Here is a 24,972-nt window from a genome sequence, read left to right as displayed (position 1 = left end):
GAATAGACACATTTTCAGCATAAGAGCTGCAGGAAGAAGCAAGCAAGGTAAAGCAATAAATAGGATTATTGTTTCTACAACAATTTGTGCTAATTTTTCTTATTAGTTTACAAATAAGACAAGTTTTTACAGAATAAGAATTATTTCTCAAGACAACCAGATCTAAAGGCAAAAATAATTCTCCTAGGAAGGCTGTTTCGGGTGACTTACATACTACTCCCTTTCCTGGGGGCCAGCGGGGAGATATCTGGAGGTCAGTTGCCTTGCTGTGAGTAAGGCCAGCCAGGGGCTGACCCTATGCTCACTGTCCACCTCTAACTCAGGGCAGGTGCTTGCAAGGAAAGCCTTCAAGGGTGAAGTTGCTTTTGAATCTAGTAGTAAGTCTGGGGTCTAAAGAAGAGGGAAAGTTTGAGAAATTCTCAGTTGAGGAAAGAAGGAGAGCAAGAATTCTTTGGGACTTTCTTTAGGTTTATTAAAAAATAATCCAAACTCCAGACTGCATACATTGGCTGTAAGTATTTAATGGGATTTCAGAATCTCTGCCTCCAACACACTCTTGGTTCCCCCTGCTTGCTTCTCACCAAAGATTTCCAGCCTGGTCCTCAAAATGAAGAGCCCTGTGCCTGCTTTCAGGGTTAGCTGGGAAAGAGGAGCTGAAGAGGGCAGATGTCACTCCATAGTCCGTCTTGCCATGAGGAAAAGAGACTCCAAGTGATAAGTGAGGGCCTCTAAGAAACACAGTTAGAAAACCTCCAGTTATTCAAATTCTAACCATTTCATAAATCTCTTCTAAAATATCAATGGAAAGAGATTGCTCTACCAACATTGGACAGCTTTTGCTCTGGGTATAAGAAATTTCTGTTTATTGGCCTTAGTTTCTCACTGACACAGAACAATTTTCAGCTATTTAAAAACTGCCAATAAAATAATTTTTAAAAAGAATTTCTATTAAAACATAAACTGGAATCCTATTCAGCAATAAGAAGAATGAACAGTTGGCATGTGCAACAAAATGGATGGATTTTAAAAGCATTATGCTTAGTGGAAAAAAACAAGCCAATCTCATACGGGTACATTCTATATAATTAAATTTATATAATTATATACAGCATAAATTATATGTAGTTATATCTCAAAATGACAAAACTACAAAGACATAGAACAGATTAGTGGTTGCTGGGGACAAGATAGAGGGGTGAGTGTGATGATCAGGAATAGCAATGAGGGAGTTTCTTTGTGTTGATCAAATAGATTCAAGATATTGATAATGATTGTGTAATCAAGATATATATTGATTGCAGTGATGGTTACATGAACCTATACAAGAGATCAAATTGCACGGTAATACACACACACACACACACACACACACAAATGAGTGCATGTAAAAGCTGATGAAAACAGAACAAGATCTGTAGCCTACTTAACAGTCTTCTACCAATCAATTTCCTGATTTTGATATTGTAATACAGTTATATAAGATGTCACTATTTGAGGAAGCTGGACTTGATGTACTATTTTGCAACTTCCTTTGAGTCTATAATTATTTCAAAATGAAAGTTAAAAATTAAACAAAGTCAAAAAATAAATGACAAACTCAGGAAAGAATATTTACAACTTATATCACAGACAAAGGGTTTACCTCCTTAATATGTAAAGAGCCTCTAGAAATCAAGAAGAAAAATAATGAGCAGGAGAAAAATGGACAAAGGACATGAATAAATATTTCACAGGAAAATAACTATAAATTGTACTTAGAGATATAAAAATAGGTTCAATATCCTCTATAATAAGAAAATGCAATTAAAACTGCACTGAGATATCATTTCTCATCAAGAAATTGGCAGAAATCTGAGAGTTCAACAAGACCCTCTATTGGCCTCACTGAGGAAAGAGATAGCCTCATATTTTGGAAGATAGAATGTAGAAAATTACAATCCCATAAAGGAGCATCTGGAAAAGACCATCAAAATCAAAAATGTATTTATCTCTTGATTTGCAGTTCTGCTTCCTCCAGGAATCACTCCTACAGATACATGTACACTATTAACCATTAGAAAAATACAACAAAAGATACAGTTAATAATTCAATAGTAAAGAAAAATGAAATAATAAAAAACATTCAATTTCCATAAACAAAGGCAATAAAGAGAAAAATAGGAGTAAAGAAGAGATGGCATAAGTTGCAAACAAGTGGCAATACATAAATCCAACATATTAAATATAAATGGTCTATACCTTAAAAGGTAAACATTGTTAGACTGGATGATAAAGCAAGAATCAACTATATGCTATCTAAATTTTAAATATAAAGACACAGATAGCCTAAAAGTAAAAAGATGGAAAAATATATATCATGAAACACTAATCAAAAGAAAGCGTTAGTGTCTATATAAGTACCAAACAAAGTAGACTTCAAAACATGGAATATAACCAAAGATAAAGAGATTATATATCATTATATATTATATACTATGTATTATAATGTAATATGTTATATAATGTATGTAATATTATAATACATAATTATAAAATTACATTATAATGTAATGTAATTATACATTATGTATCATTTATTACATGATATATTGCATATATAATACAATGTGTTATATGTATAATATATATTATATATAATTGTATATCACTATATCATGATAAACGAGTTAATGAAGAAGATTTAACAATCCTAATGTATATGCACTAATACCAGAGCTTCAAAGTGAAAGAAGCAAAAACAATAGAACTGAAAAGAAAAATAAAAAACTTCACAATTATGATTGGAGATTTCAATTCCTTTCTTGATTATTTATAGAACAAGTAGACAGTAAATCAGTAAAGATATTCAAGACTTAAGCAACACTCTACTCAACCACAGCAGAAAACCGTTTCCTCCGAAACACATTAAATATTCATCAAAGGAGACTATGTGCTAGGGCCATAAAACAAGCCTCAACAAATTTAAGACCTAAATCACATAGAGTTCCCTGAACAGAGTAGAATCAAGTATAAATTAGTAATAAAAAGATTTCAAGAAAATCTTCAAATATTTAAAAATTAAACATCTGATCTACAAATAACCCAGAGTCAAAGAAGAACCCACAGTGGAAATCAGTTAATATTCTGAACTTAATACAAATGAAAATACAGCATATAAAAATTTGTGAGATGCAGTAAAGCAGTACTCAGAAAGAATTATAAGGCTTTTAATCTTTATATTAGAAAAGGTCTAAAAATCAATGATCTATGGTTGAACATAAAGTAAAGAAAAGACACATTAAACTGTAAACAAAAGAAATGAAAGCATCCAGGTAAGAAACAATGAAGTAAAACTGTATTTCCAGATGACATGATCATGTAAGTAAAAAGTCCTAAGGGATATATTAGAAAGCCACTAGAACTGATATTTTAAAATTTTTAATTTAAAAACAATATCAAAAAACATGAATACTTAGGAATACATTTAACAAAATGTGTATCAAACTGAAAACTACAAAGAGAAATTCAAGAAAACTTAAACAAATAGAGATATCATGCTCATGGATTAGAAGACTCATGTTGTCAAGGTATCAATTCTTTCACGACTAATCTATAGATTAAATGTAATACCCTGGGAAAACTGGACAGGCAAAAGAATGAAGTTGGACCCCTTCCTCACACCATACGAAAAGTCAACACAAAATGGATCATAGACCAAAATGTAGGAGCTAAAACTATAAAGCTCTTAGAAGAAAACATAGGAGTAAATCTTCACCATCATATGTCAGGTAAAGCTTTTTAGATATGACACCAAAACCACAAGCAACGAAAGAAAAAATAGGTAAGTAGGATTTCATCAAAATTAAAAACTTTTTGCTTCAAAGAGTACAATTAAGAAAGTGGAAAGACCACTAACAAAATGGAGAAAAAATATGTGCAAATCGTGTATCTGATAAGGACTTGTATCCAGAATACATAAAGGACTCTTATAACTCAATAATAAAAAGACAGATAATCCAATTAAAAATGGGCAAAAAGGATTTGAATAAACATTTCTCCAAAGAAGATATATAAATGGCCAAGAAACACATGAAAAGATTGTCAACATCGTTAACCATTAGGAAAATGTAAATCAAAACCACAATGAAATACCACTCCACATCCACCTGGATGGCTATAACCTAAAAGACAGAAATGTAAGTATTGGTGAGAATGTGGAGAAATTGAACCCTCATACACTGCTGGTGAGAGGGTAAAATGGTGGAGCCACTTTGGAAAACAGCCTGACAGTTCCTTAAAATATTAAGCATTGAGTTACTGTATGACCTAGCATATACTCTAGAGAAATGAAATCACATATCCATACAAAAAACTGTGTATGCGTATTCATAATCAATTGATTAATTTGTTCAAAAGAATGAAGTACTGACACATGCTATAACATGAATGAACCTTCAAGACATTATGCGAAGTGAAAGAAGACAGTTATAAAAAAACTCACAAGTTGTGTAATTTCATTTCTATGAAATGCCCAGAACAGTCAAAGCTATAGAGACAGAAAGTAGGTTAGTGGATGCCTAGGCTAGAAATAGGGGAGATCAGGAAAAAATGGAGAGTGAATGCTAATGAATACAGGTTTTCTTTAAGAGATGATGAAAATTTTCTAAAATTGATTGTGATGATGGTTGCATAACTCTGTTAATATACTAAAAACTATTGAATTGCATGCTTTAAATGGGTCAATTTTATGATATGTGAATTAAATCCCTATAAGGTTTTTAAAAACGTAACCCCAATCAAAATCCCAACAGGCTTTTTTGTAGAAATAAACAAGCTAATTTTAAATTTTATAAGGCAATCCAAAGGACCTAAAAGAGCTAAAATAATTTTGGAAAAAAGAACAAAATTGAAGAACTTATAGTACCTGCTGTCAAGACTTTCTCTAAAGCTATAGTTATTGAGAATATTGGCCTACAGATAGTCATAAAGATCAATGAAATAGGAGAATCCAAAAACAGACCTTCATATTATTATCAGATCAATAAAGTTTCTTTATTATTATCAGGTTTTCAATAAAGATGCCAACAGAGTTTAATGGGCCTAGGATAATCTTTTCAACAAATGGTACTAGAATAACTGGATATTCATATGTAAGAAGATAAACCTCAACACTTACCTCACATCATATACAAAAATTAACTCAAAATGGATTGTACCTCTGAACAAAAGCTAAAACTATAAAAGTTCTAAAAGAAACTGTAGGAGGAAATCTTAATGATCCTCAGTTAGGCAAATATTTCTTTGTTAGAGCAAAATTCTAAAAGCACAAACCAAAATAAAAAATTTGATAAATTGTATTTGGAAACTGGAAAAACCTCTGCTCCTCAAAAGAAAGGTCACAAACTGGAAGAAAATATTCACAATACATATTTCTGATAAAAGACTTGTAACCAGAATATGTAAAGAACCCTAAGAATTCAATAAAACCAAAAGTTAAATATTTAAAAATTAATTATAAAAAGATTTGAACAATCACTTCACACACAAAAAATTCAAACGGCCAATAAACACGTGAAACGATGCTCATCATCATTCATGATTAAGAAAATGCAGATGAAAACTACAATCAGATAACATGACACAACCATTAGAATGGCTGAGGCAAGCACAATACCAAGTGTTGGCAAGGATGCAGAGCAAACAGAACTCTCATACTTTGATGAGAAGATTGCAAAATTGTAGAACCACTTTGGAAAACAGTCTGGAAATATTATTATACAGCTAAACATACACTAAACAATTCCACTCCTGGGTATTTACCCATGAAATATGAATATGTCTGTCTACACACAGACTTATTTTTTAATGTTCATAGCAGCTTTATTTATAAATAGCCAAAACTGGAAATAACCCAAATGACCAGCAATGAGTGGTGAAGGGATAAACAAATTGAGGCATATCTACACAATAGAATACCACTTTGCAATTAAAAAAGTAAGGAATTACTGATACATACAAAACATGGATAAATCTCAAAACATTCTACTGAGTGAAAGAAGCCAGACACTAAAGACAGATCTTGTATATGAAATTCTGTAAAAGACAAACATAAATCTAATCTACAGGACAGAAAGCAGTGTTGCCTGGGTCTAGAAGTGGGGTGGGAGTGGGGTAGGTTGGACTGGGATGGAGCACAAGGAATTTGGAGAGATAATGGAAATGTTCTATATCTTGATCGTTGTGGTGGTTATCAAGGTGCATAAACACGTCAAAATTCACTGAAATGTACTTTGAATATTATTGTATAGATCAATAAAGTTGATTTTTGAAGATTAATTGTATTTCCATAACTTGAGGAATAATAAGTGACATAGCATAACTTTTAAAAAGATACTGTTTACAGTAGCAACAAAAAACATAAAGTGACTAGAAAAAAGTTAACAAGAGATATGCATGACCTCTACAGAAAAATATCATAAAGTTATGCTGAAAGACACTAAGGAAGACCTAAAAATTACATGATGTATCATGGTCATGGGATTTGATGCAACTCCAATTAAAATCCCATTAGAGTTTTTTCATTGACGTTGACAAGTTTGTAAAATTTATATGGAAGAACAAAGACTTCCCTAAAAGACAAAAGCAAAGTAGGCATATTTGCTCTATCACACATCAAGACATTAGGAAGCTACAGTAAGAAAGATACTGAGATAAAGGTCAGGGATGGCTTGATGGACCCCTGAAGTCAGAAACAGACATGGCACATGTGAGAGCTTACGTTATGTCAGAGTGGGACTGCAGATCAGTGGAAAATGGATGAACTGCTTAATGAGTGAAACTAAAACAACTGCTTATTCAAATGGAAGCCTGTAATGGGACCATCATTAGACATAGACATAAAGCCCAGATGAATTCAAGACTTATATGTTGTGGGGGATCTGAACTTGCCACCCCAAAAATGTGTCTCTTTAGCTTGATTATTTTTAAGAACAAAAGACTCAGGAAGAAACTTTGACCTTCTTTCTACCTAAAAAAATTTACGATGGAAGGCCTGTTCCAGGAAGGAGCTATCACCGTAGATAACTATAGTATAATATGAACTAGGTGTGGTAGACAGGGAGGAACCTAGCAAGACCCATTTGATCAAAGTCCTCTTCATGTCCCATTGTCTTTGTAAGGTATGGCAAACATTGGCTTTTCCATCTCCATGTGAATTGCCTTCCTCCCCTTTGAAGTCCCAAACAACTACCCCCAACATCCTCTTTTCTCTTTACCTGAATACAGTATTTAAGATGGTGGCTTCAGTCACTTTGGTGAGTTACTCAGTTTTCCTGGGTTTCTTCCAAGTATACATGTTATTAAATTTGTTTGTTTTCCTCCGATTATTCTGTCTCATGTCAATTTAATTCTTAGATCAGCCAGAAGAACCTAGAGGGTAGAGGAATATGCCTTCCTCCTCTACATTGTGAAAGGAAAAACTATAATACTTTTAGAAGATAATGTAGGACATTATCTTTGTGACCTAAAATAGGGAAGACTTTCTTAAACAAAACTAAAATAATAAACACAGTGTAAATATAAAACAAATTTTACTGGGGGAGAAATATACAAATAAAAAATAGCAGAACACACGTGACTCCCCAAGTTCTTATATTCCACCATGAGGCAGCTCAGGCTGGGCACTAGAGTACTCCAGGGGGACCAGCCCTATAATGCTGTACACTGCATGCGGGTAGACAGGAACATTTGGTGACCGTGATAGGGAGCACTTCCTCCTCTGGGAAGTGGCCAAGTCAGAGAGGGGGAGCCTCTGGGCTCAGTGGCTGGTATCTTCTTGTTGTGCATCACTCATACCCGTGAGCCAGCTCTTCACTAAACTACTAACAGGGGCCTAGAAATAAACCCCAGGACCATGCAAAATTGTCTTTCCTCAGTGGCTTCTTAGAGAGAAAGCTACGCAGAAAAAGGGAGGGGGGCAAAACCCAGTGACTAAGCTAGAGTCAGGGCCAAGGGTCAATCAGTGCAGCAGGCCAGACCTTCCAACTGGGTGTGTAAGGAAATACTTCTATTTTCCTAAAGCTCCAATGTCACCAAGAAGGTGGTACTGAGGGCACACCATCTCTGAACACCCTAACTGTGCCGCCTTCTTTTCCAAGGCCGGGAGGGGTTGGAGGAGGCAGAGAAGAAACCGAAACAGAATAAACCACAGGAACCCCCGGTCTGGCGGAACAAGTCCAGGCAAGAGAGGATGTCGAGAAGGAATGCCTTCTAACACCACATTCCATGGAGAGGCCAGGGAAAAGCTGCTCCGAGGCCGTGGAGTTTCATCAGGAAGAGGGACCTGTGACCACCAGGGAAGCAGTCTGTCTGTGGGAAGGCTGGAGGGTGGAGACATTAATAAGAGAAAGGTTGAAGATGCTGAGGAAGGCGAGGGGGGTACTGACAATCATAGAAGGGTCCCAAGGGGTAGGAATGGCACAATGAACACAGAAAAGATCCTTCTTAATTCTGCCTCTAGTGTCCGTACTCCCCCGTGTCAGAATAGTCTCTTAAGAAACAAGGATCAAATTCTTAGCTGCTTTGGATGGAGGAAGAGGATTCAGCTACTTGGAAAGGAGCTGGATCCTGGAATAGAGAAAATGATAAAACAGAGACTATAAAGTTTGGAAGAGACTCTAAAGAGTGTCTAAAGAGTGAAAAGCAAGCCAAGAGTCTGAGAGGTGAGACAGCAGCAGGCACTGAGCAAATAAGACTGAGAAGCAGGCAGTCAGTGAGAAGGAGGTGGAGACAGTAAGACAAGGGATCTGAGCATATTTGAAAACTGTAGGGGAGGAAGACAATTCCTCTACCCTCTAGGTCCTTCTGGCTGGTCTAAGAATTAAACTGACATGAGACAGAATAACAGGAGAAAATCAAACAAAGCTTTATAACATGTATACATGGGAAAAACCGAGGAAAGCTGAGTAACTCTCAGAACGGTCAAAGCCGCCACCTTAAATACCATTTTCAGCTAAAGACAAAGGAGGGTGTTGAGGTAGTGGTTTGAGACTTCAAGGGGGAAGAAGGCAATTTACACGGAGATGGAAATGCAAATGGGCCAACTATAGACAATGTGACCTGAGACACATTTTACATTACATTACAGTTATCTTATGGTATTAGCTCCTTCCTGGAACAGGCCCTTCTATTTTAAATTCTTTTAGGCAGTTAGGGGGAAGGTCAAAGTTTCTTTTAAAGTCTTTTGTTCTTAAAAATAATCAAGCCAAAGGGCTGGCCCGGTGGCGCAAGCGGTTAAGTGCACGTGCTCCACTTGGGCGGCATGGGGTGCGCAGGTTCTGATCCCGGGTGCGCACCGACGCACCACTTGTCAAGCCATGCTGTGGCAGCATCCCATATAAAGTAGAGAAAGGTGGGCACAGATGTTAGCCCAGGGCCAATCTTCCTCAGCAAAAAGAGGAGGATTGGCAACAGATGTTAGCTCAGGGCTGATCTTCCTCACAAAAAATAATAATAATAATAATCAAGCCAAAGTTGAGACACATTTTGGGGTGGCCAATTCTTATCCCCCACAGAATGAAAAAAAAAATAAAAACATTGATGATAGTGAAGTGAGAATAGTAGGAAATAATGGGGAATAATTATAAAGAGAACATTTTGGGAGTTGTTGTTAGCTTTACCTCAAACAAAATAGGAATGATTCCTTCTCACTGTGTGAGAATATCCACTTAATCTGCTGTCAGTAATGATTCATGTTTTTGCTCTGAAGTCTTCTTGTTAGAGCTAAGGGGAAGCCCTGTAACAGAGCCAGGAATAAGGAAGTCGATTTTTATAATCATAACCTAGATCAGATGAAATTTGGGATTTCTGCCCAAAGTGAATTTTTCCCAGGGAATTATAAAGGTCTTGGAAATTTACAAACTAAATTAACCAGGACAATGTCTAAATAGACTTGAAATGAAACTTTCTCTTTCAGGTATTTGTAAACTGAGACAGTTACAGCAAAGTAATCAGAAGTGAATATTTATTTATGGCCTTGAGGGTCAACTGAATTCATATCGGAACCAATAGCAAAACAAACAAGAAATACTCAGTGGAGCGGCCAAGTCTGAAGCCAGAGGGAGCTTCACCTTGTGCCTCTTTGCTCTCCCTGGTCCCTCTTTCTCACTCTCCCTTCCTTCCTCCTTCCTGACATTTTCTTTCTCTGTTTCATTTTGGATTTCTCATTCCTCGGCCTGAGGCACTGCTAGACGCGGGAGGCATTTAATTCCTGATTAACAGAGTCAAAGGCTTCCTGATGTTGATGTCACGACACAGACTATCTTCTCAGGTATGGTGTGGAGCTCTCTCCCCAGGGGTGTTATAATCCCAGAGCCTCAGAGGTTGAAGTGAGGGTGTTGAAGTGGAGGAGGATGGAGAAAAAGGACAGACTTATTTCCTGATGTGGAAAAATATTTCATTATTGTTACATTAGAATGTAAGAATTTGTTAGCATTAACACCCCTCAGTGGAGTGCTTCTGTGCCACGTATTATGCTAGATGCTTTACATATTTTGTCTTTACCACCCATGACACTTGAAGGAGGTAAGTGAGAAACTAAGATTCAAAAAGGGCAAGTACTTTGCACAGATTCACAGAACTAAAAAGGAACAGGGCCAGTATTGTTTGGTGCAGAGCCCAACTTTTTCTGCTTCTACATCATTTAAATTTCCCATTCTGAGTAAGGAAGAAATACAAGAAAGACCTGAAATGGAAATGCTGGGAAGCCTTAATCTTCCAATCTTCTAATCTTCCCAGAAAGACAGAGTTTTATATACTTTCTTTTTCCACACACATAGAAAGATCATCAAATATTTTAAGGTTATGATTTTAGACTATTTCCAAGTAATTTTCTTTATATTACACTTTTATATTACCTATCTCAAAAAAAATGTAAGCATTATTTATAAATATCATACCAGATGTGTCCAAAATTATCTGGAAACTTTTCATTTTTTTATTGTAACTTCAAGTTAAAACCTAAAGATCGTATATTTTAATACGCTTTACATTTAAATGTCTTAGATTGTTCAATGCCAGGAAGTATAGATGAAACAAATCCCAGATCATTCATACCTGATAAATTCAATCTATCACCATAAATCAGTCACTCCTGTTTATTCCTAAATCCACTGAGAGAAGCTTCCAGAACATTCAGGATCCTCTAAATTAATCTCCTTTATTATGACTCTTCTCAAATGAAATACCTCCTGCTTTTCCTCTTTTTGGTCTTCAATGCTAATTGACGCCACAGGCATGGATTCGTATCAAGAGAGTCAGAGTTAGGAGAAGAAAGAGGTGAATGACCACTGTTTTCATTTGATCTCAGCTTTGAACAGGATGCTGGCCAAAAATAGCGTAGTAGGACAACCCCAACGGGTGGCTCAAACAAACACTTGTTTTGGTGGCATTTGGCACCAAAACGAATAGTTGACTAAGCAAGTAATTTTGAAGTCAGAGTTTTAACATACAGAAAACAAACGATTACATGCAAATGGCATTTGCTAATCAGTAATCACTTTGTGATTCTTACAACAGCAGTGGAAAGACCTCCTACCAGAAACTAGCTGCTACTTGGAGACATGATCACGTGTGTCTGAATGATTTTTTGGTAACTTTATTTATTTATTTATTTATTTATTTATTGTGAGGAAGATCAGCCCTGAGCTAACATCCGTGCTAATCCTCCTCTTTTTGCTGAGGAAGACCGGCTCTGAGCTAACATCTATTGCCAATCCTGCTTCTTTTTTTTTTCCCCAAAGCCCCAGTAGATAGTTGTATGTCATAGTTGCACATCCTTCTAGTTGCTGTATGTGGGATGCAGCCTCAGCATGGCCGGAGAAGCGGTGCGTCGGGACGCGCCAGGGATCCGAACCCGGGAGACCAGTAGCGGAGGCCACGCACTTAACCGCTAAGCCACAGGCCGGCCCATTTTTTGGTAACTTTAAAGATTTTATTTATTTATTTATTTATTTCCCCCCCAAAGCCCCAGTAGATAGTTGTATGTCATAGCTGCACATCCTTCTAGTTGCTGTACGTGGGACGCGACCTCAGCATGGCCGGAGAAGCAGTGTGTTGGTGCGCGCCCGGGATCCGAACCCGGGCCACCAGCAGCGGAGCGCGCGCACTTAACCGCTAAGCCACGGGGCCGGCCCACCATTTTTTGGTAACTTTAAATTCTGCGCTTCTCATGATCTCTGACCTGTCCCAAATTATTGAGGCTATCCTAAAAGCATCACGCCTGTTCTATTGACCAGCTTCCCATGAATTCTGAAAAGGATGTTTTTGTTTCTCTTACCGAAAATGGTGCTCCGTTGACCCTGCATAGCTTATGTTCCTGCACCTCGACCCGGTGTTGCAAAGAAGGCTTTGGACAAAGGGGAAAACGCCCCGGCTGGGCAGATCCCGGGGTTGCAAATAACCTGGATGTAGATGCAAGGAAGAAATGAGTCCATACAACTGGTACCAGAAATGGCATACCTAGTGAGTTAGCATAGTAATATGTAATATCATCTTATTATTAACCTTCTTATTAATTTAAAGGAGATCTGAGCACTCAAACCAAAAAGAAAAAAAAAAAAAAGGAAAGAAAGAAACCTTTTACATCTAACACCTTTCCCCCAGGGTCTGCACTCATGCTTCAAGGCAGAACGGCTCTGTGTAGCCACGGCCACATGATTCACTCTCCTCCCTGCTTGGGCAGTGGCGATACCTCTGTTACACCGCCATGCCTCCAGACACAGCCCTCTGTAAATGAGCCATGGGAAGGATGAATAAGAATGGATACTTCTTCCCATCTCATATAAAAATTTAGGAGTTTTTGGTTTTGGCAAAAATGTCAAGTCCACACATTGGATTCTTAACTGTTTAAGTGTAGTTGCTAAAGATCACATAATGCAAAGAAGTTTAGGGAAACTGGATAAGATCCAAGATTTTTCAGGGCAAGTGCTGCTACAATAAGCCACCTCCCTCCATAAAGTGCTGTTCACACATGCCCCCTCCCTATCTGTCTTCACGCTGCCAGATGGACAGGAATAGTTGGGATGCTGATGACTGCAGGCAACTTGGAAGTTACTACTCTAGCGTGTTGTAGCTTATAAAACCTTGGTGAAAGACTTTCCCCTCGAGTCTAGTTTGGTCTAGACTTGGAGATCCACTACATCCAGTGTTCAGCACAATGCTCTGCATAGAGAGATAGTCACTAAATGTTTGATGAATGGACGAATGATCAAATGGAGGAATGGGTAAATGAATAAAAGATAAATGAATAGGCTTTTAAGCTAAAGGGTCAAATGAAGTTCTTAGTTAACACATGGCCCAGTGCACTAGGGTAGGAGACCATAGAAGGATTTGGGGTCATATCCCAGCTAGTAATCATAGGTGCATTTCCCTAGTGCATTTCCTGGGTTTCTGTGTCCCATCTCCCTCAGGAACATATCAAGAATGGTGGTCACTATAGTGGGGTGTTCAGTGGGTCAGATATTGAGAATTCAAGTCCTGGACACACTTTGTCTCCAAGACTAAAGACCAGGCGTGGTAACATCAGGCCACCCCAGGACAGGGGGAGAGTGAAGGAGGGGAACAGACATTTGTTGGTCATCTGCTCTGTGCCAGGCCCTCCTATGCTGGGCGCATGCTCGTGACTGGCTTTCTCACAGAGTCCTTGCTGCAGCCCTGGAGGCAGGTAAAATTAGCTCCCTTTACAGAAAAGAGACTCACAAAGGTTAAGCCCCTTGCCTGGGCCCACACAGCTGGTAGGCGGCAAGACGGAGCTTCAAAGTGCGGTCCTTAAATGATTTTGGCTCCTAGACCCCTTTGAGACTCTGACAAAGCGTTCTCTTCCCTAAGAATGCTCATCTGGCTCAACCTCTGAAAAACACTTCTAGGATTTCCCTAAGCTGCTTGTTTGTCGGATTGTACTTCTGACACAAATGAGAACTGGATAAATGCTTCAGGAATGAGTGTAAACTTTTAGGATAAGGAACATTATAAGCTGCTTTTCCCATATGGTACTGCACTAGGACCACATTGCACTTAGACTTCACGGTCTATTATTTACAACTAAACTATTCACAATTTTTTGTTAGCCACTGTTGACCTGGGCCTTTCCCTCGGTCCACTTGCGACGTGAAAGCTCCCACCCGCTATTTCACCCTCTGGCAGTGTGCCTGTCTTGTTTCTCCTGTGGAGTAAGGCAGTTATTCTACCATGTCCCCTCCACTTCACTCTTCATGTCAATGCAGTCTGGCCTCTCCATGTCCTAGCTCCCTCACTGAACCACCCTAAGCAATGGCACCACCACACTAAATCTAATGGGAACGTGTCAGCTCTTCTCCTACCCACGTGGCAACAACATCTGTCACTCTTTGCCGTGCCTCCTTCTCAAAATGCTGCCCAGACAGACTCTGTATTCTCTTCACGACCTTCCCCCAGAAGCGCCTGGCTGCTCCTTATTGACCCTTCTTGCTGTCGCTCAAATGTACTCTTCTTGAGGTCTTTGTCCTGGGTGCTTCTCCTTCTATGTGACCTCATCTACTTCCAAACTCGAGTGAGCTCAAGACTCATAAATCTGACTGAGCGGGCAGCTCACTCAGGCAGTCTCATGGACGGGCCCCTCACATTCAGCACGGCCACACTGAACGCAGCGCCCCTAAATCCCGCACTCCTGAGCCTCTTCAGTTCAGCGAGGGTGCACTCTCCACCCAGCTGTCCTAGTTGGAGGCCCTCCTATCCTCGTGACATCCAGCCAGTGGTGCTTCCTGTCAGGCCTACCTTCTTCCAATCTTTGGAACCCATCCTCCTCCTCCTGCTTCAGGCCATAACCGTCTCTTGCCTGGTCACTCAAGAGCACCATGACTTCTTCCTTGTGTTCTCCAGTGTTGATCCCCCATCTCAAATTCAACCTCTACCGGCATGTACACACTCATCTGATTATGACCTTGCCTGAAACCTTTCAGTGGCTCCTCAGTGCTCTTTAGGAGGTCACCATCGCCAACATGGTACAGGGTCCTTTATTGATCTGACCTGCTTACTCCTCCAGTCACGCCTTTGCGTCTTAGTTATAATGAACTCCTTTTAGTTCCACTTTTCCCCATGCTGTCGGCCCCACCTAGACCATTCCTCCCCTGTACTCCTTTATTCTGACAAAGTTTCATGTTGCCAATTCCTCAGAAGCTTTTTTCTAGAATGGATTGGTCATCTATCCTGTGTGCTTACATGGCCCCTGTACAGAATCCCATCATGACCCTTTTCCGACTGTATTGTAATAGTCTGGCCCTACAGTGAGTTCTGTAAGGGCAGGGAAAATACCTTGTCCACCACTGTATCCTCAGCAAGGCCTGGGACACAGAAGGCACTCAATACATATTTGCTGAGTGAATGAATAAATTACTTCACTATTTTGGATAGTGACATACTATTTTAGATAAATACCATCCCTTTATAATCCTTTATTCATGTAACATTTTCAGAGTTAATCACATATCCATATTTCAAGTGGTATAAGTCTGATAGAAAGAAACCAGACCATCGTTTCTCAGAGTGATACTGTTGAGGTTTCAAACCAGATAAACAAAGTACTCTTTCTGATAAAGCTCCTGGAGCAGAAGGAAGTTATCAAAAATGGTTTATCGGTGCATCACCACCACCATGATCATCTTCATCATTGCCATCATCTCCATCATCATCACCATCACCATCATCATCATCTTCACCATCACTATCACCACCACCACCACCACCACCATCACCACCGTCAGCATCATGTTGGTAAACTGTGAAATGCATCTCCCACCTTTTATCTCTTTTTCTACTCTTTCTATATTTATAATGGCTTGTATACCTATGCCCAAATTGAGACAGTTTCTTTAGAAGGATAAATCTATCTGCTAGATTAAGCAAACATGTGTGAATATCATTCTTAAGAGAAAAAAAGAAACTAAATTGATGCTCACTGGCGCACACTCCAGAAATATAGCTATTGTGATATTACAATAGACCCCTATCCATTCACTCCACTCAGAATTCAGAGTTTACAAGGAACAGAGGAAAGAGTGCTGCATTTTTCCTTCAGAGGTTTATAATTCAAAAAGTGTGATAAAAGTGCAACTTACAATTGTCTCTATGTCTGGGAGGTTCTTGAAAACGAAGTACTGTCAGAATCATGAACAGGATACACGGCCAGAAGAATTCAGCGAGGGAAAGGACCTGGAGAAATTGTCAAAAAAGAAATGTTGCTTGAATAAATTGCATTACAGATATCTCTGTCTCTTGAAGAATGGTATACAGGCCAGACCAGGCCTCTTTCAAAGGAGATCATTGTCATCCTACTACATGTCTCTGAGAACAATCACTTGAGGCAGGGACCCATGGAGAAGGCCCCAGTTCACTTGTTACCGTATGCAGATTCACAACTGTGTCAGCTCCTTGTACTTTTCCCACCAGACCTGGCTTCCGCTGCTTTCCTTTTTCTCCACATTTTAATTTATTGCAGACTTTAGGGCATGAAAGAAATTAAATAAATAACTTCATCCATATTTCTTACACTCCAACTTTTAACATTCCTGACTTTTCCTTCCAAATAGATATTTTCCTAGAGTGGGTCATGGCACACATTTACCTTCATTCGCTGAATGTTTCTAGTGTTGCCACAAGAGGTTCATGACTATCATTTTACTGGTTGCATAACATTCTGACCACATGGATATACCATAATTCACATTCTTCTACCAGTAAAGACTTTTTGTGTCTAGATAATTTTTCCATTGAATTACTTTCTTGCGATTGGAACAAACTCCTAAAACTCAGATTACTGGAGTCAAATCTCTTGACACAGACTACAAAAGAGCTCCTCATAAGGACTGCAATAATTTGCATAACCCTGAATTTTCAGAGTCAAAAGAAAAGGAGCTGCCATTGATACATGGAATTTAATAATTTGGGAAAGAAAGACCCAAGGTATAGCCCAATGAAAAATTAATTAATAGAAAATTCTCATTTATTATAAGATTTTTACTGTTGTTGAGGAAGATTCGCCCTGAGCCAACATCTGTGCCAATCTTCCTCTATTTTGTATGTGGGTTGCTGCCACAGCACTGCCAACAAGTGGTGCGGGTCTGCGCCCAGGATCCAAACCTGCGAACCTGGGCCCCCAAAGCAGAGTTCACCAAACTTAACCACTGCACCACGGGGCTGGGCCCTGTAAGATTATTTTTATTGTCATTATTCTTCATGTGTTTTTACGGTGGATAATGTTATTCTATTGACTTCTGCTCATGCCATTTTACAAATACAAAAGTTTATAGCCAGACACAAAGTAGGCAGGCCTTCAATAAGGCACAAGGAAACTTAAAAATCTGCAGGTGGAGAAGTTGAGGACACTCAGTCAACACGAAAGAGGGTGTCTTACTGTCTCAGACTCCAAGTCATAACACTTTGAACTGAAAGGAACTTCTATCACTTGAGCTCCTTCACTCTTTGAACTGCCACAGCCACCACCCGCCTGTCCCGATCCTCCCATGGGTCCAGCAAACAGACCTGAACGTGTGTTCTAGGTGGTTTCGCCGTCAGCACCTTTGCCACAAGCATTTTCGCCACATAACTAATTGGCAGTAAGGCAATTTTGCCATAAAAGATAAAATCCCAGAAAACAAAAGAGGGACATTAGAAAAGACATAGTGAAACATAAAAAATTAATAACAAAATTAAAAGACTTTATTGCAAAAAATGAAAATGCAAAATTTTTGAATACATTTAAAATGTAAAAGTGTGGATTCGTGGCAATATCGCCCAAATAACTGATTTTATTTTTTGGATTGTGCCTAAGCACTTGGCTTTGAAGTCTTTCGTTTACAGTATTACACATTTTTTCGCTTGTTAACTCGTCTCCTCTTTCAGCATCTACCTCGCATTTTCTTTTTTGCTAGAATTTCTTCCTTCATTAAGAGAGGTATCCGTTTGCAAATACTGGGATGCATATTTGTAACTGAGCTTTGTATTGCATTGGAAGGAAAATGTGGGAGAAAAGACTGTGCTCACCAAAGGATTTGCAAACTGATATGGTACCACTCTCTAGCATAGTATGTAATCTGGCTTGACACTCTCTTTTTTTTGTGTGAGGAAGATCGGCCCTGAGCTAACATCTGCCAATCCTCCTCTTTTTTTTTTTTTGCTGAGGAAGACTAGCCCTGGGCTAACATCCATGCCCATCTTCCTCCACTTTATATGGGATGCCGCCACAGCATGGCTTGACAAGCGGTGCGTTGGTGCGCGCCCAGGATACGAACCAGCGAACCCCAGGCTGCCGCAGCGGAGCGTGCACACTTAACTGCTTGCACCACCGGGCCAGCCCTGACACTCTCTTATTTGTACCTTTATCTGTATCTTTACACTCTCTTATTTTTACACTGTCCTATTGATCAACCAGTTATTTTATCTTTTATGGCAAAATTGCCTTACGTCCAATTATGTGGCAAAAATGTTTGTGTTAAAAGTGCTTACAGCAAAGATGTTTACAGGGAAGATGCTTACAGGGGAAACTACCAGACATGCTAAATGTGACCAGGTGAGTGTATGTATGTGTCCTGAATGCCTAAAAACAAAACACAGGTGAAAAAGAATGTTTCGATTCCTCGTGTAATTAAAGAAAAGAATCCACACTCTTTGAACTAGTCCATGAGGAAGTATTCCTCATGCCAGAAAGTGTATCATTATGAACAGCTGTCTGACTAAGTGCTGAAACCCAATATCATACATCCTGATAACAGAAAACAAGTTAGCAGAGCTCACCCCTGGCTCAAGGGATCATAATTAAACCAGAAAGAAAGATCAGGAACTCCCAGAAGACCACAATTCATTTAAGTCATTTTGTTCATTCTTTGTAACAAATTAATCATTTCTGGAAGTATGGGGGTAGGGATGTGGTAGGGGGAGATTCCATAATTAATCCTGGCTGAATATAAATGTGCAAAATAGAAAATATACCTCAAATTAAATCATGACTTGATACCATTAAGAAGAATAAATATATACTTAATTTTTTGGTTTTTCTAATTTTTAATAACATCTGGAAGCCATTTTTTAAGACAAAGAGGTATAAAGAAAACAGAAGATTGTTTATAGACCCACAACTTGTAACAAGTTCTTTTTGTGTGTGTGAAGAAGATCAGCCCTGAGCTAATATCCAAGCCAATCCTCCTCTTTTTGCTGAGGAAGACTGGCCCTGGGCTAACATCCATGTCCATCTTCCTCTACTTTATATGGGACGCCACCACAGCATGGCTTGACAAATGGTACATCAGTGCGCGCCTGGGATCCGAACCTGGGCCGCCAGCAGCGGAGCGCGTGCACTTAACCACACTACACAAGGGGGCCAGCCCCTGTAACAACTTTTGATATTATAAAAAAATAAATATGCATATGCTCTGGAAATTCAAAAAGTACAGAACGAATACACTCTCCCAAAGGATAAATTATCTTAACAGTTTTCTTAATTCATTTAAAATGTATATATATATATATATTAAGTATGCTTATTATATATATTATTTATTATAATAATATAATGATAATTATAATAATATAATAATTATTATTATTATATTAAGTATATATATATTATATATATATATATAAGCATACTTAATGTTTTTGGAAACAGTTTTTCCTATCTGCACTTATAGATCTGCCTCATTATTTTTAAAGACTACAGAATTTAGAAAGACTGTAGAATTTAACTTATTTACCCAATCACCTAATTATGGAAATTTGTCAAGGTTTTCTGTTGGGGCCAGTGCTATCATGAGTTTTCTGCACATGTTTGGCTGACGTTTGTAAGTGTACCTGAGATAGCATTGCAAAATGAGATGACTGAGTCAAAGTGTATATGATTTTAATTTAGATTTTTAATTTGGATAGATAGAATCAAAATGCCCTCAATAAAAGTTAGACCAATCATTATTCATTCCAATCACACTCTCAATAGCACCCAAGATTAACAAACTTAAATTTTTGTCAGTTTTGTCAAACTGATATGCAAAAAAATAATAATAGCATTTCTTTAATTATTAATATCAAGCATTTTTCATAAGTTAAGTATATAATAATTCCTAATCTATTAACTCCCTATTCTTCCCTGTACCCATTTTTCTATTAAAATGTTTTGTTTTGTTTTTTCTGGTGTACAAATCATTTCCTGTCTTTTTTTTTAATTAAAGAATTCAATCAAGAATTTTAATTTTTTAATTAAAGAATTCCTTAATTAAGCCTTTCTTGGCTTTAGGTATTGCAAATATTTTCTCCAAAGTTTTATTTGCCTTTTTATTGTCAAAATCTCTTATGCAATCCATTTATCAATCTTTTTATTTATAGCATCTGGATTTTTTTTCCCTACACATAAAGACCACCATAATTTAAAGGACGTTGTCAAGGCCAAATTAAAATCATCAGTGACAACTGCAAAATTATAAATATGTATCAGTCCAGTCATAAAAACCAATGGCAAATCTCTAATTTCAAATGGAAATAATATCGTTAAAAAAATAAAACTCTGCGTCTTATAATGGAGACGTTTCTCTGAAGATCTTGAAATAAAAATAGAACCCCAATTAAACCCAAAAGGATCTCAGTTTTTTATTTACAAGCCAATCACTCACTCCTCTGAAAAGCAGCAGTAGGAAAATCTTCCATTGTTTCCAATTTGAAATTACTCAGTTCAAAAATAAGTATCGAAACACCCGGTTCTGCTGTGTCCCTGTCCATTGTGAGTGAGTGAATCACCTCCTCTTGTGAGGCTCTTTCTCTGCAGGAATACAAAAGCAGCCTTCTCTTTCTCACCACATTTTGTATCATGTTTTTTTCTCATGTGTCATTATTATCCTTGAATCTTACTTAACATTTTAAATCTTATCCCTGTTAAATGGGAATTCTTTCTGAATTTTTGTGCTTCCTTATGTCTCCCATACCCCAGGCCCACCAGAAGTGACTTCTCAACACTGGGAAGGGGGCCAAGCGAAAACTGATGTTAGTGCTGTCCAAAGATAGTCAGGAGTAGACGCTGTTGGAGGCTCTGCTCTCGAGAAAAATAATCATCTGGTAAACCTATTAGTGCTTACAAAACAGCAGCCCACCCTTCCAGACAGCCACAATGCCTTCTCTTCCAGCAAAGGGTCCAGGAGGGAAGCTCCCACCAGAAGATGGCAAAAGTGCCCAGTCCTACACCCCTGAATTTCACATTGCACAGTGTCTCCCACCATGACTTTCGTGGATGCTCTTTCCTCGGTTTCCTCAGGACAGCTGAGATTCAATGGTATTTGGGGAGAACTTAACAATACATACCTATAAACATATATACACATGTGGTCCCCTGGGTAAAAGGACATATTGAAACCTCCTCACAGACGTTTTCTTTTCCCAGACAAAACAAGGAGAAAAAAGAAAAGAAAAGAAGTTAGAAGAGAGAGAGAGACAACTTGTCTTTATCTAACACAAAAAGCTACAAAAATGTCAAGAAACAAGTGTCCAGAGCAGAAAACAAACCCACCATGGCTCGGTCCTAGCTCAGCTCAGAATCTCCAGAGCCATAATGACGTACCCTCATAATCCCGGCGACTCTCCCCAATACCACATCTGTGAGATAAGCACTCTGAGGGAGTCTCTTTATCTCCTTCTTCTGAAAAACGAGTTTGGAAAATTGCTGAGGGGAGTGATCAAATGAAATCTGGAAAGCGAACAAAGAGGCTGACTCTGTTCTCTGCTTCTCTGAAGCTTCCAGGACTACACATAAAAAAGCGAGAAGGGGGCTGGCCCCGGTGGCATAGTGGTTAACTTTGGCACACTCCACTTCAGCAGCCTGGGTTCACGGATTCAGATCCTGGGCACATACCTACATCACTCAAGCCATGCTGTGGCAGTGACCCACATACAAAATAGAGGAAAATGGGCCCAGGTGTTAGTTCAGGGCCACTCTTCCTCAAGCAAAAAGAGGAAGATTGGCAACAGGTGTTAGTTCAAGGCTAATCTTCCTCACCAAAAAGAAAAAAGTGAGAAGAATCCAAATTTGGAGAATTTCCCCAACTGGATGGAGCGACTATGGTATAAAACATTTAACAAGATTTCAAAGGAGAGCGCAGAGCCCAGCTGGTCTATTAATGATTGCACCTCATCTCCACTATCATCCCAACCATCCCTCTGGCTATAGAAAGTTGGCACATACAGGATACACTCAGAGATCACAGTAGAGTTTGAAGGAGAAATCAAACTGGTTTCAGATTTATTGAAAAGAGAGTCAAGAACAAATATAATACCTGAACTGAGCTGCCCAAATATGAGTCAGATTAAAAGAAAGAGCAAAACACTTATGTAAACATTCTGGAGGGAAACAAACAAAAAAAGCAAGCAAAAGAAAGTCACAGAACGTGACTGGAAAAGAAACAACTCAAATAAAAGAAACAACTCAAAGGAATTTCTTTACAATTGTTTCAGAAAGAAGAACAATTTAATAAGAGCAAACATTGAGAAAACAAGAACTCCAAAAAAGATGGTAAATAAATGAAAAGAGAGGGTGTAGATCTAAGGGAAAAAAAATAACAAAAAAATTCACTGTGGAATTCTAAATGATTCAGAAACCACAAAAAGAGAATAGACTCTGGTTAAACTGGAACTTCTACATTAGAGAAACAGCTTGAGATAACAACAGTGATGATTTAAAAATATTTTTAAAGACAAAAATAACAACACAGCAAAGCTAATGTATTTGAAAAACAAAGACTATGCAACTTAAGGATAATTGACATCCCTGAAGTAGAGAATCCAACAAATGTAACAAAAATATGCTCAAAGATATAACACAGGAGAATTTCCCTGAAACAGAGAAGACTTTATCTGAAGATTGAAAAAGTATGCCATATTTCAGAAAAAAATAAGCTGTAGTTGAACTAAGGCTATTGAACCTCAAAGATGTAGGAAGAATACTGCAGGTATCCACACAGGAGGAAAAAGAAAATCAGCCTGGCCTCAAATGTATCCTCAAAATATTCAGTGTTAGATGCCAACGCATCAATATTTACAAAGTTCTAAGAGAAAAAAAGTGCGATAAACATATCATACTCAGCAAAAATGGCCCTTAATAAAAACCAAAATACATGTATTCTCAATCATATAAGAGCACAGATAATTTATTAACCAGGAACCCTGAGGGGGAAAAAAACCCTTGGCAATGAAATCCAGCCAAAATGAAAATGGGACAAAATTTAAAATCCAATAATATCATTTCTGCTTCCAGTATGATGCTAACTAGAAAGAACAGGAGAACTCCTGCTAAAAGAATATAGTTTTTGTTGCATTGTTGGTCTTACAGTAAGTAAAAGAAATCTCCAAAGGGCTGGGAGAAGGGGAATGACCAAAAAAATAAACTAAAAAGAAGAAAGAAGTCATGAGCTGAATCTTTACGTGTAAGATTCAATTATAAAGGGAAGAGTTCTCCTCAAGGAGAATGGAGAAAAAGCAGGTGAGGCAATATTTAAACAACCACGGCCTGAGAATTTTTCAGAACATAGGAAAGACACAGATTCACTGATAAAGGAAATACAACATTTACCAGAAAAGATAAATCCACATTAAAATCTTCAGCACAACTAAATCAAAGAGATCTCAAACGCAATTTGAGAAATAAAGACATACTACCTCAAAGGACTCATTAGACTTACCAAGGACTCATCAATAGTGAGAAACCAAAAGATAATTAAATATCTTTAGATTGCTTGAAGAAATACTGTCAATCTAGAATTATGTACCCAGGAAAATTCTCTCTCAAGAATAACAGTAATGGGCCGGCCCTGTGGCTTGGTGGTTAAGCGCGCGCGCTGCGATGCTGGTGGCCTGGGTTCGGATCCCGGGTGCGCATCGAGGCACCACTTCTCCGTTCATCCTGAGGCCGAGTCCCACATGCAGCAACTAGAAGGATGTGCAGCTACGACACACAACTATCCAATGGGGCTTTGGGGGGAAAAAATAAAATAAATAAAATCTTTAAAAAAAAAAAAAAAAGAATAACAGTAAAAGAAAATTCTCAGATAATCAGAAACCAAGTTATCCAACTAGAGACCTCCACTAAAGAAACTTTCAAGTAATATGCTTAGACATCAATAAATGCTTGGATTAAACTCACTACTTGAAAGACAAAGATTTTCAGGCTTGATTTAAAAAAGAAAAAACGGTATGCTATTTAGAATAGATAAAATAGGGGCCAGCCCAGTGGTGCAGTGGTTAAGTGCACGTGCTTTGCTTTGGCAGCCCAGGATTCGCAGGTTCGGACGGATCCCGAGCACGCACAGACGCACCACTTGTCAAGCCATGCTGTGGTGGCGTCCCATATAAAGTAGAGGAAGATGGGCATGTTAGCTCAGGGCCAATCTTCCTCAGAAAAAAAAGAGGAGGATTGGCATTGGATGTTATCTCAGGGCTGATCTTCCTCACAAAAAAAAAAAAAAGAATAGATAAAATATAAGGACACAGACTGGTTGAAAATAAGAAGATGAAAAAGATATAATAGGTAAGTATTTAAAAATTAGCTATGTTAATATGAGACAAAAGAGACTTTAAGACAAAGAACATTGTTAGATATAGAGAGGACCACTACATAGCAAAAGAAGTGACAATAGGAAGACATAATAATTCTATGCATTTGTATACATAATAAATATACTCAAAATATATAAAGCAACAATTGATAGAACTACAGAAAAGAAAATTCCAAATTTACTTTCATAGGAGAAGAATTCAATGCTTACCTCACAATAATTCTCTACATCAGTAAGAAAATGTATTTTTTAAATAAAATACCATTTACATTATCAACAAAAAGGAAGGGAAAAAATCTAACTAAAATATGTGCAATTACTTCATGAAGAAAATTATGAAACTTTATTGAAAGACATCAAAGACAACCTAAAAAGATGAACA

The 24,972-nt window shown here is 38.1% G+C and overlaps 1 protein-coding gene across 1 annotated transcript in view; it reads right to left on the bottom strand.

Moving 5' to 3' along the window:
- ABCA13 (ATP binding cassette subfamily A member 13) overlaps positions 1 to 24,972 on the bottom strand; it is a 420,155-nt gene that overhangs the window by 381,964 nt on the left and 13,219 nt on the right. The window contains 2 exon segments of the mRNA XM_004438384.2: positions 12,314 to 12,437; positions 16,128 to 16,221. Coding sequence (XP_004438441.2) covers positions 12,314 to 12,437; positions 16,128 to 16,221 — 218 coding nt within the window.

The sequence above is a fragment of the Ceratotherium simum genome, chromosome 1 (genome assembly GCF_057802395.1).
Source record: "Ceratotherium simum simum isolate JZ-2026a chromosome 1, ASM5780239v1, whole genome shotgun sequence".
NCBI classification, from domain to species: domain Eukaryota; kingdom Metazoa; phylum Chordata; class Mammalia; order Perissodactyla; family Rhinocerotidae; genus Ceratotherium; species Ceratotherium simum.
Note: the sequence above shows the minus strand (reverse complement) of the source record. Positions and strands in the feature narration are given on the sequence as shown.